Raw genomic sequence first — 13,345 nt, 5'->3', positions numbered from 1 at the left:
TTTGGCTCAAAAGGTCTCTCTGCAATAAAGTTGTATCAGCTTTGTGACAGTGTTCACCCGCTGCGCCAATTTATCACTCGAATGACCGCGAAAAAGAATGATGAGCAAATGACAGGCCTATCAAGGGACACTACAAGCGAGTACGATCAAGGCCTAACCTACCATACACATACGGAGCGATGCTTGAGATACCCACGTTGTTCATGTCATCAGCCAGCTTTTGCAGCCCGGCCCTGAAAGGGATGCATGACATAGTGCAGCAGCTGTCATTTCCACTCACAGAGCACAGTTGAGTGAGTGCACACCCAACACATACAAACAAGGTTAGTAGCTAGTTATGTGAACAGCGTTAACAATATAATTTAACACTTTTTGTTAAGTGCAGCTCGTAGATTTGCCTTCTCGATTCACAGCTGCTACCAGGCGCACGGATAAAGTTCTACTGCCTACTGTTAGAACAGCGGGGATGTTCACGAACTATTACAGTAGTGTGAAGTTTGCAACCACGGATAAGGTTCTGCCCTCCTGCAACGCATACGTTGATAATAATGTTGAACGAAGTTACAGCTGTGCTCGCAAAAGCCATACAAATGCGATCAGATTTGAAACCCCAGCGTATTGGCCCCGTCACAAACATAAGCAGCAAGCTGCTTCTCTAGCATAAGTGGATGGGAAAAGAGAGGGAGAGGCTTGCTTGTTGTAGAGGTTCTGCGGCCGCCATCGGTCCTCGGCTGCCCGGAGTTTGATGGCCTCCAGGGCCTTGTCCCTCGAGTCAGTGATGATGCGCTCCACGTCGTTCTTGAGGAGCTTCTCCAGGAAGAAGGACAGGTCCAGGCCAATCTCCCACAGCTGGCAAGGGGGAGCACAGCAACGCTTGTACACCTGGTATGACTTATCAGGCCTTAACTCACACGAAGCCAAGAACCAACGCATCCAGCTCAAATGCTGCCAGTTGATCTAAAGCTACAATTTCAAGCAATACATGCTGTTGATTGACTGGCACTTGTGCCGAGTATGCAGGTGCTTCATTTTGAGCAGTAGAACATGTAGCAGGTATGTGGAACCAATTCTGATTGCGAAAATTGGAAGAAAATATAACAGCTGGTGTTTTACCATGTACGCTCAGTACAGATGTTGCACTCATTTTGCTTAACAACACAGCTGTAGCAAAAAAAATGACTGGCACAGGGGCACCATTCTATATACATACTGTAAAGTTCCGAAAGAACACCGACCCAAAGAACAGTGATACCAAGTGAAAAATTCGGGATGGGCGATTTTTCGGGTCAGGTGCGAAAAACTAGAAAAAAGTGGCTGCACCACCAACCAGAACTGTGGAGATATCAAGAAAAAATACCAGATAGGCGAACTTTTTGCAAAAGTGCGAAAAGGACAAGTAAGTGACCGCATCAACACACGAATAAAATGGTTCACTCTTATTTTGCTCACTCATCGGCAATAAAGCCATTGATTATAGGGGGTAGGTGATCTTTGGGGTCTTTTAGTAAATTGAATATTCCACCTCCCTCCCCAAAAGGGGATGCGCAATGTTTTGGGGGTGGGCGTTCACTCGGAACTTTACGGTATGTCCGAATTCGCAATAGTGCACAACGGGCCCGGGATTTTCAGCTTCTTTTGAACATTTTTTTTTTTTTTTTGAGCAAGCGGGTAAGCCTGCAAACCTGTTCTGCCCTCCCTGCACTAGCAAAGGCAAAAGGAATAAGCGAATTTAACATTCTGCACCCACAAATCAAATAGGCGCATGCAAGTTCTAGCAACAGCATGCATCCAGTCTGATCATCATGAGGACGCTGCAACGTTCGTAAGCTACCACGAGGAAAATTCAACAAACACAAGCGCATTTTACGTAAAATATAACAAATAAAACCACTTAGGGTCAATGCCAAACTGCACCATGGTAAGAGCACATCAACAAGGTGCATTTCACGCACAGCTGCACGCAAGCCGCAACAATGGCCTGCACTTGGCTCCAGTTGGCAGTCTGGTTGCAGCTCGTTTCAGAAACAGATACCACTCCTGTTCCAATCACTACCATCTGCACTTGAACAAAGCTGGCAAATAAAGCAAGCTCTATTTTTTGAAATAGCAGAGCAGCTACTGTGCTTTGAAACCAATAAAGCTTTACAAACAGCAAAGCCACTTCGCACAGCTGTGACAACAGATTCTGGCCGCCATTCGTCAGCACCTTGTCAGATCTCTTTTGAAATTCAAGTCAAGCCCAGTGGCGCACTGCCACCACTCACCCGATCACAGTGGGTGCGAACAGCCACGATGCACTCGGTGGCCACCGAGAGTGACACTTGGGTGGTGAACACGTGATTCGAGAACAGCTTCACAAAGCCCTGCAGCTGGTTTTTCGCCCACACAACGAAAGCTGCCAAAGAAGGACGATCGGAAAGAAAGACACTGGTCAACACAACACGCCATTCCTTTTAAAGGCTATCTTGCAGCTATCTTGCAACAAAAAGACGAGGCAAAAGACGATAAAGCAAAGAACAGCCTACTCTGCTGCATTTGCACACACTGGGTTGTGTACGTTTCACCCTGAGTGACTGCGAAAAATTTCCTGAACCGCACATGCTGCCCTCAATTTTGTCCAGAAGCAAAAAGTCAAGAACAATGGCGGGGAGGGGGGAGAACATGAAAGAAGCAAACAAGAAGAAAAAGATGCTTAAAACAGAACAAAGAAGCCCTGTCTAGATGCTGTAAGCATGCTTTATAAAACTTTCCGACAGATTTCAGGGATACTGAAAAATGGCTGCCCATTGTGGTGAGAGCAGGATTCAAAGCTGCATAACACTTTGATGCCCAGCGTTGCTCAGGAGCAACACCGGACATCAAACAATATTTTTTTTCTCGCACTTTGTGTTTTTTTTTTCGACATTTAACACCATCTATCGACAGACAAAGGATCCCGGACTTTCAAAAATTAAAGAAGAGAGGGCAGCACGTAGTTCCGTGTGCTAAAAATTATTGTTTACGCGCGTCAACTTGCATCGAGCCTGGGTGGCTCAACAGTCTAGTGACAGGTAACAGAAATTGTGCAATTTCGTTGTTATTACAAACGATAACAATACAAGCTTTACATTATTGTCTTCATTTGAACCATTAATCATGGTGATTAAGGTAGCTCTCTTGTTCAAGTGATTTATGGGCAGCCAGTGCCCAGTGTGTCCTAGTGTCTGTCCTAATGAACCAAATTTTTTTTCTGACTTCATATTTGTGCTGTCAAAAGTCCTTTTAGATCATAAAATACTTCTCACATGCTCAAGCATAATAATAAAGTTTTGGGCATCAAAGGGATAAGCTTGGTTGTAGGATGCAGAATTACTATCAGCAATCTTTATTTGACGACAGGACAGGCAGGGCTCATGGCCTCATTCATTCGCGACAACAAGAGTTGGAAAATTACCTTTTCTCCCTGTTCCCAGTGACGAAGAACATCCGCAGCGAAACTTGCAAAAAAATCTTACTGCTGAAACAATGGCTTATTGGAGCTCAGCTACCATTTCGTTCAAAACATAAGTGTTCTCGTTTGCCGCTCTGAGATACATTTATGACCCACACATTTCGTAACCACAGACAGGCAAGCAAAACACAAACCCCACAGTGCTCACCGGAGGCGCAGCTGTTGTTGCTGCTGAAGGCCTGGCCGAACTCGCGGCCCGTCTCGACCATGCTGCCAAAGAAGAGCTCGCACAGCTTCTGGATGTAGGGGGTCGTGGAGCCCTCCATCTTCTGCTGCCGCATCGAGTGCTTCAGGGTGGCACTGCGGTGCTTCAGAAACAGGGCGCACGCCTGCACCGCGCAGGAGGAATCCACGAGCTATGCACTGACTGTCCTGAAGGTGAGCACAGCTTGAGCTCAAGCACCTGGTATTTCCCAAAAATTCGCTTTAAAACTTCGCCAGGGATACAGTAAAAGCATCAATGAGGAAGGAATTATGAACAACAGAGCACTACCATACCACTTAAAGGAAATTTGACAGCAGGGATGTTCAAGAATTATTACAGCAGTATGAAGTTTGCGGCGGGAAAACCAAAGCTGCTTGCATGTAGTCTAGAAGTTCCTACAACACAATGCAAGCCAGACGGATTTAAGTAGCCAACTTGCTTGCCCGCCAAGGCCCCCATATTGTTCTTCAAAATTCTTCAATGCAGTCACAGTCTCCACCGGATGATGGTGCAGCTTGCTAATGGGAACTATGAGAACTTATTTCTCGGACTTTTTGTTTCATTTACGCCTTTGGCACATTTCAGACCGGCTCAAGATGGAATGCTCAGGGAAGACCTTAGAAGAAGAGGCCCGACCTGTGATGACTTTCCCAGCTTGATGAGCAGGCTGACAGCGCGGCGTGCCGCCCTCGGCCCACCTTGTACCGACCGCCCCGGCGAGACGTGCAGCTCATCGGTGAGCACATCGACCAGGTGCTTAACGCGGTGGTCGATGCGGGGCCTGCAAGGCAGGTGGTGACGAAATTGAGCCACAGTGACAGCAAAGCACTGTTCTCCACGCATGCCTGAAAACAAAGCAGATGTGCCTAGGCTTCCCGACCTGTCCAAAAAGAAAAGGGGGAACTTTTCCCACACATTGATGAATATTAAAGGGGCCACAAAGACAAAATGGAACTCCCTTCCACTTGAAAGAACTAGCCTTTGGTGACTCACTCAGCTCCATTTGAGCCACAAGAGATGTATTCTTAACAGAAAAAAAAAATGCAAGAAATACTGATGAGAAACTTTCATATTCCGTGCTACAGTGATGCAATCTTGGCAGCAGTGATGCAGTAAAGGCGAGAAATAGACACACAGTCTTCAGTGTGTTAACCGCACATTGTTCAAGTGGTACGATGAAACAGAACTAGAGGCACCAGCATAAACCGCCCATTCATACTTCTTGCAAGTCGCTTCGCTTGGCGGTTGCCAATGCCACAAACAAGATTCTGTAATGCCATAGAGACTTCACCGCAAAGTGTCCAGGGAGTCGCCACTGCTTCGCCCGTTTTCCTTACTATCTCCATTATTTTGTTTGAAGTTTGCAATAACACTGGTGTAATTGCCCTCAAGACAAAGCAGCGTGAAATTTTCAATAAGCCAAACTTGTATTTTGTCTTCATAACCCCTTTAAGGGCGTTGCAACAAAGAGCGTGCGAGATAAGTAAACAGAACCAGAGAGTACTCAGACAGTACACAACCCCCATTACAAGCAATCTCCCATTCATAAATGCATGACAAAAGATCCCAGTCAATTTCTCCTCCTCTCCACCTCATCTCTTCCAGTGGCTTGGCCTTGGGGTAGAGGGCGAAGTGCTCCTCCGTCTTGAGCACCAGGTTAACCGCCGCCTCAAAGTCCCGCTCCGCCACGCACACGTCCAGGTCCTCGGGGAGCTCGGAGAGCCAGTCCGGCAGCAAGCTGCTGCCCTCGCATTCGTACAGGTCCTCTGCTTCGTCCTCGTCAAAGGCTGCACCAGCGAGCGATAGACAAAGCTTGCACTCTCCGAAGCACTACACCTATGTGTTTTCGCCTCTGTAAGTTGCATCACTGTATAGTTCGCTGCACCACCCCATAAACTGCAGCTTTACTCCTGAAAATTTCTGCGTAATAAGTCACACTGTGTACACGCTGCAGGTTTTTGGGTGGTAGCACACTAAAATTCTACTTGTAAACCTATACATGTGTGCTGCCGTAACCAAGTTTGCACTTTTAAAAGTCGGTTTTAGAATTATGTATTAAGTTAACTCTTTAAATTAAACTTGTGACTGGTCACAATGCTCCATGTTAAGTCCTGCTTTACACCTTCTCCGTTGCAAGTGTGGACACACTGAACCTTGAGGGGTTCAGAAATGGAGAAAAAACGTGGCCACTTTTTGTTTTGGCCCCCAAACATATCCTTTCCTGTGAGACCTGGAAAATTTTCCGTGTAAGTTGCACCGCCAATAATTCCTGAAACAAGCTGCGACTTATATGCCCAAACATACGGTACCATCCAAACCACTAGTATCCAGCGGCATACAACACATTGTGCTTAAAAATATGCGATTCCAAACACAGCAAGCACAGCTACATATTATGTTGCACCAATACCCGGTTGCCTTAGTTGGGAATATGCTTCCACTCATTACTAAATGCCCAGTAAAAGTTGCGAATTCTGGGCTAAATGCAGCATACCACTATAACTATGGCCCTTCATTTCAAACGTGCGGAAATGTCATTTTTGAAGTTCACGTCGAACTTTACACTGCTAGTCCTTATTTATGCTCCTTCTCTCAAAATATGCATAGAAAAGTGAAAACTAAACAATGAAAGTTACAACCTTAAAGTTAAAGACTTGCTAGTCCAGTTTGCGTGCTGCTAACAATAAATGCTCCCAAGCATTCCTTATCAGTGAAAAATGTGCACTGTTTAAAAGTAACAAACCAGAGATGCATTCAGAAAAGGTAGCACAGAAAAGATTTCAGCAGTTCTCTCTAGTAACTCATGAGTTATGTTACAAAGACATGTAGCATTGCAATAATACAGCAAAGAAATAAAAATAGCCAAAAGATTTTCAACACCACAAAGCAAAGCCGCTGAAAAGTGGTTTCATGTGATGACAGCTGCTTTTCAAAACACCACAAAAAAGGCAGCTCTTCAATGTTATGAGAACACTGGTTTTGTAAGGGCCACCAACATTAAATTAAATCTCATAAAAACAAGGCCTGGCTATTATACTGAATAGAATGAGTTTCCAGCAATGTGTCATGCATGCTACTGCACACTGCGACTTTCCCGCAACTGGAAGAAGTATTTAAAGAAGCCATGCAGACAAAATACAAGTTTGTTTTATTCGAAAGATTTTGTGTTTTTATAGTGCCCCCAGTGCTTGTCCACAAACAAACGATGATTTATTCACTGAGAAATTACTCAATTCAAGTTAAAATTTTGATTCTCCCACCAAAAGTGTGTTTTCGTGACATCTGCAAAGACATCGCAAGACCGGTCGAGGCGAAACCTAGTGCACCACTAGGCTCTGCTGCCGACTGCGGAGCCTTGTTTACCGTCAGTCCTTCTAGATGGCACTACCACACTGCACCGGGTTTTCTGACTTTGCTTTGTTTGTGGCCGTATTCGCACCTGGCTTGTTTTTGATAAGGTAGATAATAATCATTTCGCGAAACGTGGTGTTTGCTCAACAAATATGGTCACGTAAGACACCGTCGCTTACGCCAATCGGCCAGCGTCATCTGAGACAACCCCAAAGCACTGCACTGCTGTGTGGCTAAAATAAGCCTAGTGCGCGCAGTACTACCAACAGCAGTACGCATCGGTACTTGTACGTTTACGTGTGCTTTCGTAACTTCCACTGTTTGTCCCATTATTCTTACTGATTTAAAAAGACTGTGCCCTAAATTTAAGCGCAAATACCTCGTTCGGAAAGCTTATAAGCTCCGCCTAATTTGCGTTTCCTTTTGCCATCCTCTTCCAATTGCAGAGCTGGCTGGTATGACATAGGTTCTGTTGCGGGAAATGAGCTAAAGGGTCACATAACTGTTCCCTTATTTTCCTATTATACACCTTATTTGATTGAAGTTTACGTTAAAAGTGGTGTCAGTATGATTCTAACGAGGCAGTCTTCCGAATGGACCAAACTTGTGTTTTGTCCGCGTGGCCCCCTTGGCTCCCGGCCCACAGCCGGCCCTGCACCGTGGAAGAGCGCACTCACGGTTGCTGTCGCTGCTGAGCAGGCTCCCCTTGGGGTCGAGCAGGGCAGACTCCCTCTTGAGGGACACCTCAGCCATCTTGGCCTGCTTCGCCTGCTCTATGGCTTCCATCCAAGCTCTCTGCATCGCACCCAAGACAAACTCGGTCGGCGACAGCCTCCTTGTCATAGAGACACCACCATCGGCTGCCCACAGCAGGACATAGCATCATTCCTCTGCGACTGAATTTGTCTACCTCATTCCTCCATTCATCCCATCCTTTCTTGTTATACGCAGCAGCAAATATCAAATTCCAAGTGAAACTTCTTAACTACATACGTCATAACGTGAAACAGAATTGTTTTGATTACCTTTTCAGCACCAGTTTCACACCGGAATAGCCGTGTTTGCGGGAACGTCAGTATCTTGAAGCAGTTCTTGTTAACTGAAAATCAAAGAGTATAATTACAGTTGTTGTAAAATCAACAATTTGCAACTCGACGGTCATTTCTGCATCGTTACAAAGGAATTTGAAATGCATTACTAGGAAGGCAGCTCCACCAGAGTCAAAGGCAACGCCAGTAACTTTTGTCACATAACGTGACGAACACCGGGCTCTAGAAAAAAATATTCACATGCACATCACACATTCCTGGTATACCCTTGATACTTCTTGATATACCCTTAGTGTTGGTATACAGTGGCTAGAGCCGAAAGCAGAAAAACTGCTGAAAAATTAAGACTGTTGCACATTTTGCTTATGAATTCTACACCAGGGTAATTCCTTATGGCCCCAAATTTTTTGCACGACAAGGGGCAACTCCAGTCAAGCCTCAACTATCATCACTTTTGGGGCGATGGACCATGTATAAGCTTTTAAAAATAAAGACTAAACGAACAGCCTCTGACACATAGGTCCACATTAACCTTTAGCTCTTGCATCACGCATACACAAAGAACTAACACTGCTTTCTAACCAAGAACCTGTCTAGGCATGACAACTGTCACAAAGCTCCTTACTTTTGTCTTCTCGAATGTCAACCAATGCCAGGCTGTCGAGCTCGTAAAACATTTGGAAGCGATACTTGATGGTGCCTCTCCTGAAAAGAAAAGCGCTCCTTAGTACCACCAAGGATGCAGGCTTTAAAGAGAATCTCACCAAGATGGGCAAATGAATCCCGAAAAATACCAGAAGCTTTATAACAAAAAAAAAAAAATCATAATCACACTATCAATAATCATCGCATAACACTACGTAATTGTCACTACGTCAAAATAGTAATCAAAACAAATGCACCAAGGTTAGCTCATAGGGATTCCCGCATTCTTTTTTCAACAAAAGTGCATAGACAAAAGTGAAGTAGAGGATTACTAATTCACCTCAGGACTATTCAATGCGCTTCTGTATTTCCCCATAAAAAAACACAGCCAGGGAATGTATCCCATTGACTTCCCACATCAACAATGAACACATGGAGAGCACAACAGTTGTGAATGCACCTGTGAGGCATGTAGTCAGCAATCAGGAGCCCATCTGAGAGCAGCACCAGGTAAACCTTGCACTCGACGTTGTCGCCTCGTAGTTCGTTCATTTCCCCGCTGCGGACTAAGCGCCTGTCTTGTACGTCAAGGAGGCGCTGAGAGAGACAGAGTGCACAAGCGAAAAATTAAAGCCGTTCCACTCAATGTGAAAGCTGCCAGAAGTGCTAAGCAATGATTCGCCATAATGGGTTGTGGAGCCATTATCTGCTCACTCTTATCACCCATCACACTCTTCACCACCCTCTCTCATTCAACGGTGTTTTGTCCAACGCATTTCTAATTTCCTGCCTGCACAGTGCTTGCGCGCCCCCTGCCTGGAACTGCACCAGCGGGAGTTCTGTTCTTTTTGTGCTCGCTTTTTCTCCCACCTGTGCCGGCGTTGCTCTGCCACTTTTTTTCGCTTGCTATCGTAAGAACCAACCCGACGAGCGTTCCTAACTAAATGAACGCGGGCGCTGCCGGTTAATTGCGTATATTTTGCCTCAAATGTAACTGCAGTTTTCTTTGTGGTTATAAACGCTTATGACTATATAAACCGCTTGGCTTTCGAGGCCTCTGTGGGATGCTACGACGACAAAATGCTGTGCGGCTCTACTTGGGTCTAGCAAGCGAGCTACAATGACAAGGCGAGATCCCCTAAGTGGTTTGCACTTAATAAAAGCGCACTTACACCCCCTCGGACATTTTCCGGTTTGTCAAGGAAACCCCACTGTGCTCAGCGAGCTCCACATACCGAGCAGCCTTCCACTTTCTCCAGCAGCGTTGAAAGGCCCCCTTTCAGGTCTTCGTCTTTCTTCTCGGCTGGGCTGACATTGCTTGTGGAGCCTAGAAGCCAGGACAAGCATTGTGACTGTCACTAAAGCAGGTGTCTGGAAGTGTCACTAGATTGTTTCATGAAACCACAGTGCAAGAAAGGGTAGGGACAAAATGAAGGAATACAACACGCACACGTGTGCATGGAAGCACACAAGGCGCTAAATGTATTTTTTTATAGTTTTGCACCTGCAAAAAATATTTGCACCGAGAGCAACTGCGCATTGCACCTGCATATCACAACAAGAGACATATCCAGAAGCGAGTAAAAGCCTAAACTCCTTATTTGCAATACAAGTTCATCATATCTGTTGCAACTAAGCAAGATTCAGCGGCATTTAAACATTGTTAGGGTGTTTTTTCCCACCCTCAATAAGCAGCATACGATGACAAAGCTGACACTGCCTGGGGACAATAGATGCTTACGCTTACTAAGAAAAACAATAATAAAAGAACAGAAACAAAATTTATTGGCCCCAATTATCTACCATATGCTCAATTCACAAAAATTTAGGGCCATACAATTGAAGGGTTTTTAAGTCCTCTTTTTTTCCCCAGACATCTATTGCAAGGTAACAAGAGCATTTTTTTTTACGCTGGTCGATACGATAAGTGACTGACAATCAGTGGCACTTGGCAACTCACAAACAACACAAGGCATACAACATATTCTCCGATAAAAAAAACTGCATTAACCAATGATAACCAATGTAACAACAATCAATACAAGCATTGTAATCTTATAAGCAGTAAGAAATTATTTTTTGTCAGCAAAAACGAAATATGAACACTACTCCATGCCATCTACCCAACAACATACACTCTGACTTGTCAACACTGCTCCACACCCAACACTCTCTACCATATGGTCTGGGAGTGCCGACAATCACCATCATTAACCCCCCAACCAAACCCAACACTGGAGCAGTGGGAGGACCAGCTGACCAGCTAACGCCCTCAAGACCAGCAACGACTGGTGGACAGGGCCCGCCGGGCAGCCAAGGACCAAGGCTTCCTGGACCAAGGAGGCCTCCCACAACGGAACTAATACTGTTGAATAAATGTTTATTCCTCCTCCTCCTCCTAAGGGCGCCAGTTGTTTTTGAGAGAAAAGTAAGAATGCACTCGTGATTGGGTTTATCAGCCAATGTTCAACCAAAAGAAAGCGAAGAGCCCATGTATGTCCATATATACCAACACTGTGAGCTCCATTCATTGCACTGAGACTGGCATCATAAAAATGACAAGGACGTGGGTTTGAGCGAGGATAGTACCTTTACATTCAGTGATGGAGATCTCTTGTAGAGTCTCCATGATGTGCTGTTGCTCTGTAAGCATGTGACTGAGCTGGTACATTTCGCTTTCCAGATCTGGTTACACAGTGAGCCAGTAGTCAAGGAACTTCACAATACATTGGTAACTTTAAAGGCGCCAACGTCATCTTCCAAAGTTAGGAATCACATGAATTAAAGGGGTTTCTGAAACACCTTCACCAACACTATGGAGCCAATAGTACCCTGCACAGCACAGTTTGAATGGCCTGACTTCTGCAAGAGTTTGTAAATGGGATCGGTGTCAGCGAGGCTACTGCATATCAAAAAGACACGTACTTATGTGCTCGTCTATTCTTCTCTCTCAGTCGTTTGCATTGCAAGGCTGGCTTGGGTGGTGACAGGGCCTGTGGTGCATATGTCAACAAACAATTTCCAGTCTAAAGCCTTGATCGACCAGGGTGCCTCAATGCATGCACTCCTGTCAAGCCTCTAAGAATATGCTGTATAATTTACACTATAGCAGCGACACCTGTTTGACAAGCCGAGGCCCCCAAGTTTTCTGACAAGAACCCGTCGCGGTGGCTCAGTAGCTAAGGCATTGTGCTGCTGAGCACGAGGACGCGGGTTCGATTCCCAGCCGCGACGGCCGCTTTTCTGATGGAGGCAAAAAGCAAAATGCCCGTGTGTATGAGATTTCAGTGCACGTTAAAGACCTCCAAATGGTCAAAATTAATCCGGAGCCCTCCACTCTGGCCCACCTCATCGCCTGTGTTGTGTCAGCGCGTTAAACCCTACAATCAATCAATCAATCAATCAATCAATCAATCAATCAATCAATCAACCAATTTTTCTCACAAGCAGTATGACCAGTCATGTAAAATAAGGGGGATAAAGCTACACGGATAGGACACCATCTAAGCATGGTGCAGACAATGCTAAATAAATAACGGTACCAGCATCGATGAATCCCTGACAGTGAGCAGACGACGCTACCGAACTCACCAGGAGTGCACGAAAGCTGTCTAATTGCAAGTATCCCTGTTTTGGGGCAAGTAAACGTGCAGGATGATGGTGGCGATTTAATAGCAAAGGATTGAGGTTACACACTTCGTAGAGGAACTGCGAGCCTTCCACTGTATGCAAAGAAGTTATATGTGGCACATGTTTTACTGCCTATAGCCTAACAACAGAGCACTATTCACTCTCTTTGGTGTGTTCAAAACATGTTTCAGAACCCCCTTTAAAAGTCCCCCCTCAGCAGATAAAGAGAATCACAATGCAATCGGTAAACATAACAGAATTGAGAACGCACACAAAAGAGCTACACCAAAATATGCGCACGCAGTGTTTAGATACACCTCTCAGAGCAAAACCTGTGCCAAAAATAGCACGTCCAGAGCGATAGGAAGGATACAGGATATCTCCTTGGCAGTTTCAATAAACTGCATGTAGTTCTTGTAAACATTTTTCTTCAGCAGGTTGTTTGTTTCATCGGCGAGGTTTGCAATGTGTTGCCTCTCGTTTAATATGGCGTCAATTCGTATGGAGTTTTCCACCAAGTTCTTGACATCTGCAAATTGGGAAAAAAGATCCTGGAAGATTCGAACACTCATGCTCGGCCATCGCCTCCAGTGGCTTGGCATTCCCAACGTCACGGAGCTTTTATTATTACGATTGACACAAAGTTTTGACACTGTTACACTTTTAATCTGTCAAGAGCAACACAAATACGCGTAAATCAACGTCCGCATACAGGTTGATGAGTTTAAGAACACACCCCCATCCAATGACATGCCTTTACGCCAGACAGTAACGGACACTGCCACGCTTTGAGCTCATTTTCACTGGAAAGGAACGCGCTGCTTCAAACAATCAGTTCAATTTTAAAAGAGAATGCAAACGTACAATTTGTTGGGCTAAAACCCGGCGACGTAAACTTATCACCAACTGCAACGTACTCCGCCATTTTTCTTATAATGCGGTATCGAGCCGAGTAGAAGGTTTAGTAATCAGATC

The 13,345-nt window shown here is 45.2% G+C and overlaps 1 protein-coding gene across 1 annotated transcript in view; it reads right to left on the bottom strand.

The window, feature by feature from the left end:
* Nucleotides 1–13,345, bottom strand: part of Exo84 (exocyst complex component Exo84) — a 15,579-nt gene extending 2,234 nt beyond the window's left edge. The window contains exons 1-14 of the mRNA XM_077676898.1: nucleotides 13,235–13,345; nucleotides 12,744–12,899; nucleotides 11,330–11,425; nucleotides 9,976–10,067; nucleotides 9,201–9,337; nucleotides 8,721–8,800; nucleotides 8,072–8,145; nucleotides 7,724–7,841; nucleotides 5,287–5,482; nucleotides 4,332–4,476; nucleotides 3,639–3,819; nucleotides 2,265–2,395; nucleotides 695–849; nucleotides 163–233 (exon numbers count right to left, since the gene is read on the bottom strand). Coding sequence (XP_077533024.1) covers nucleotides 163–233; nucleotides 695–849; nucleotides 2,265–2,395; nucleotides 3,639–3,819; nucleotides 4,332–4,476; nucleotides 5,287–5,482; nucleotides 7,724–7,841; nucleotides 8,072–8,145; nucleotides 8,721–8,800; nucleotides 9,201–9,337; nucleotides 9,976–10,067; nucleotides 11,330–11,425; nucleotides 12,744–12,899; nucleotides 13,235–13,295 — 1,693 coding nt within the window. The 5' untranslated portion in view covers nucleotides 13,296–13,345. The remainder of the gene's footprint in view (nucleotides 1–162; nucleotides 234–694; nucleotides 850–2,264; nucleotides 2,396–3,638; nucleotides 3,820–4,331; nucleotides 4,477–5,286; nucleotides 5,483–7,723; nucleotides 7,842–8,071; nucleotides 8,146–8,720; nucleotides 8,801–9,200; nucleotides 9,338–9,975; nucleotides 10,068–11,329; nucleotides 11,426–12,743; nucleotides 12,900–13,234) is intronic.

This window comes from Haemaphysalis longicornis, unplaced genomic scaffold (assembly GCF_048455015.1).
Source record: "Haemaphysalis longicornis isolate Haplotype H1 unplaced genomic scaffold, Haemaphysalis longicornis Haplotype H1 scaffold_7, whole genome shotgun sequence".
Classification (NCBI taxonomy): domain Eukaryota; kingdom Metazoa; phylum Arthropoda; class Arachnida; order Ixodida; family Ixodidae; genus Haemaphysalis; species Haemaphysalis longicornis.
This window is presented reverse-complemented; position numbering and strand designations above follow the sequence as displayed.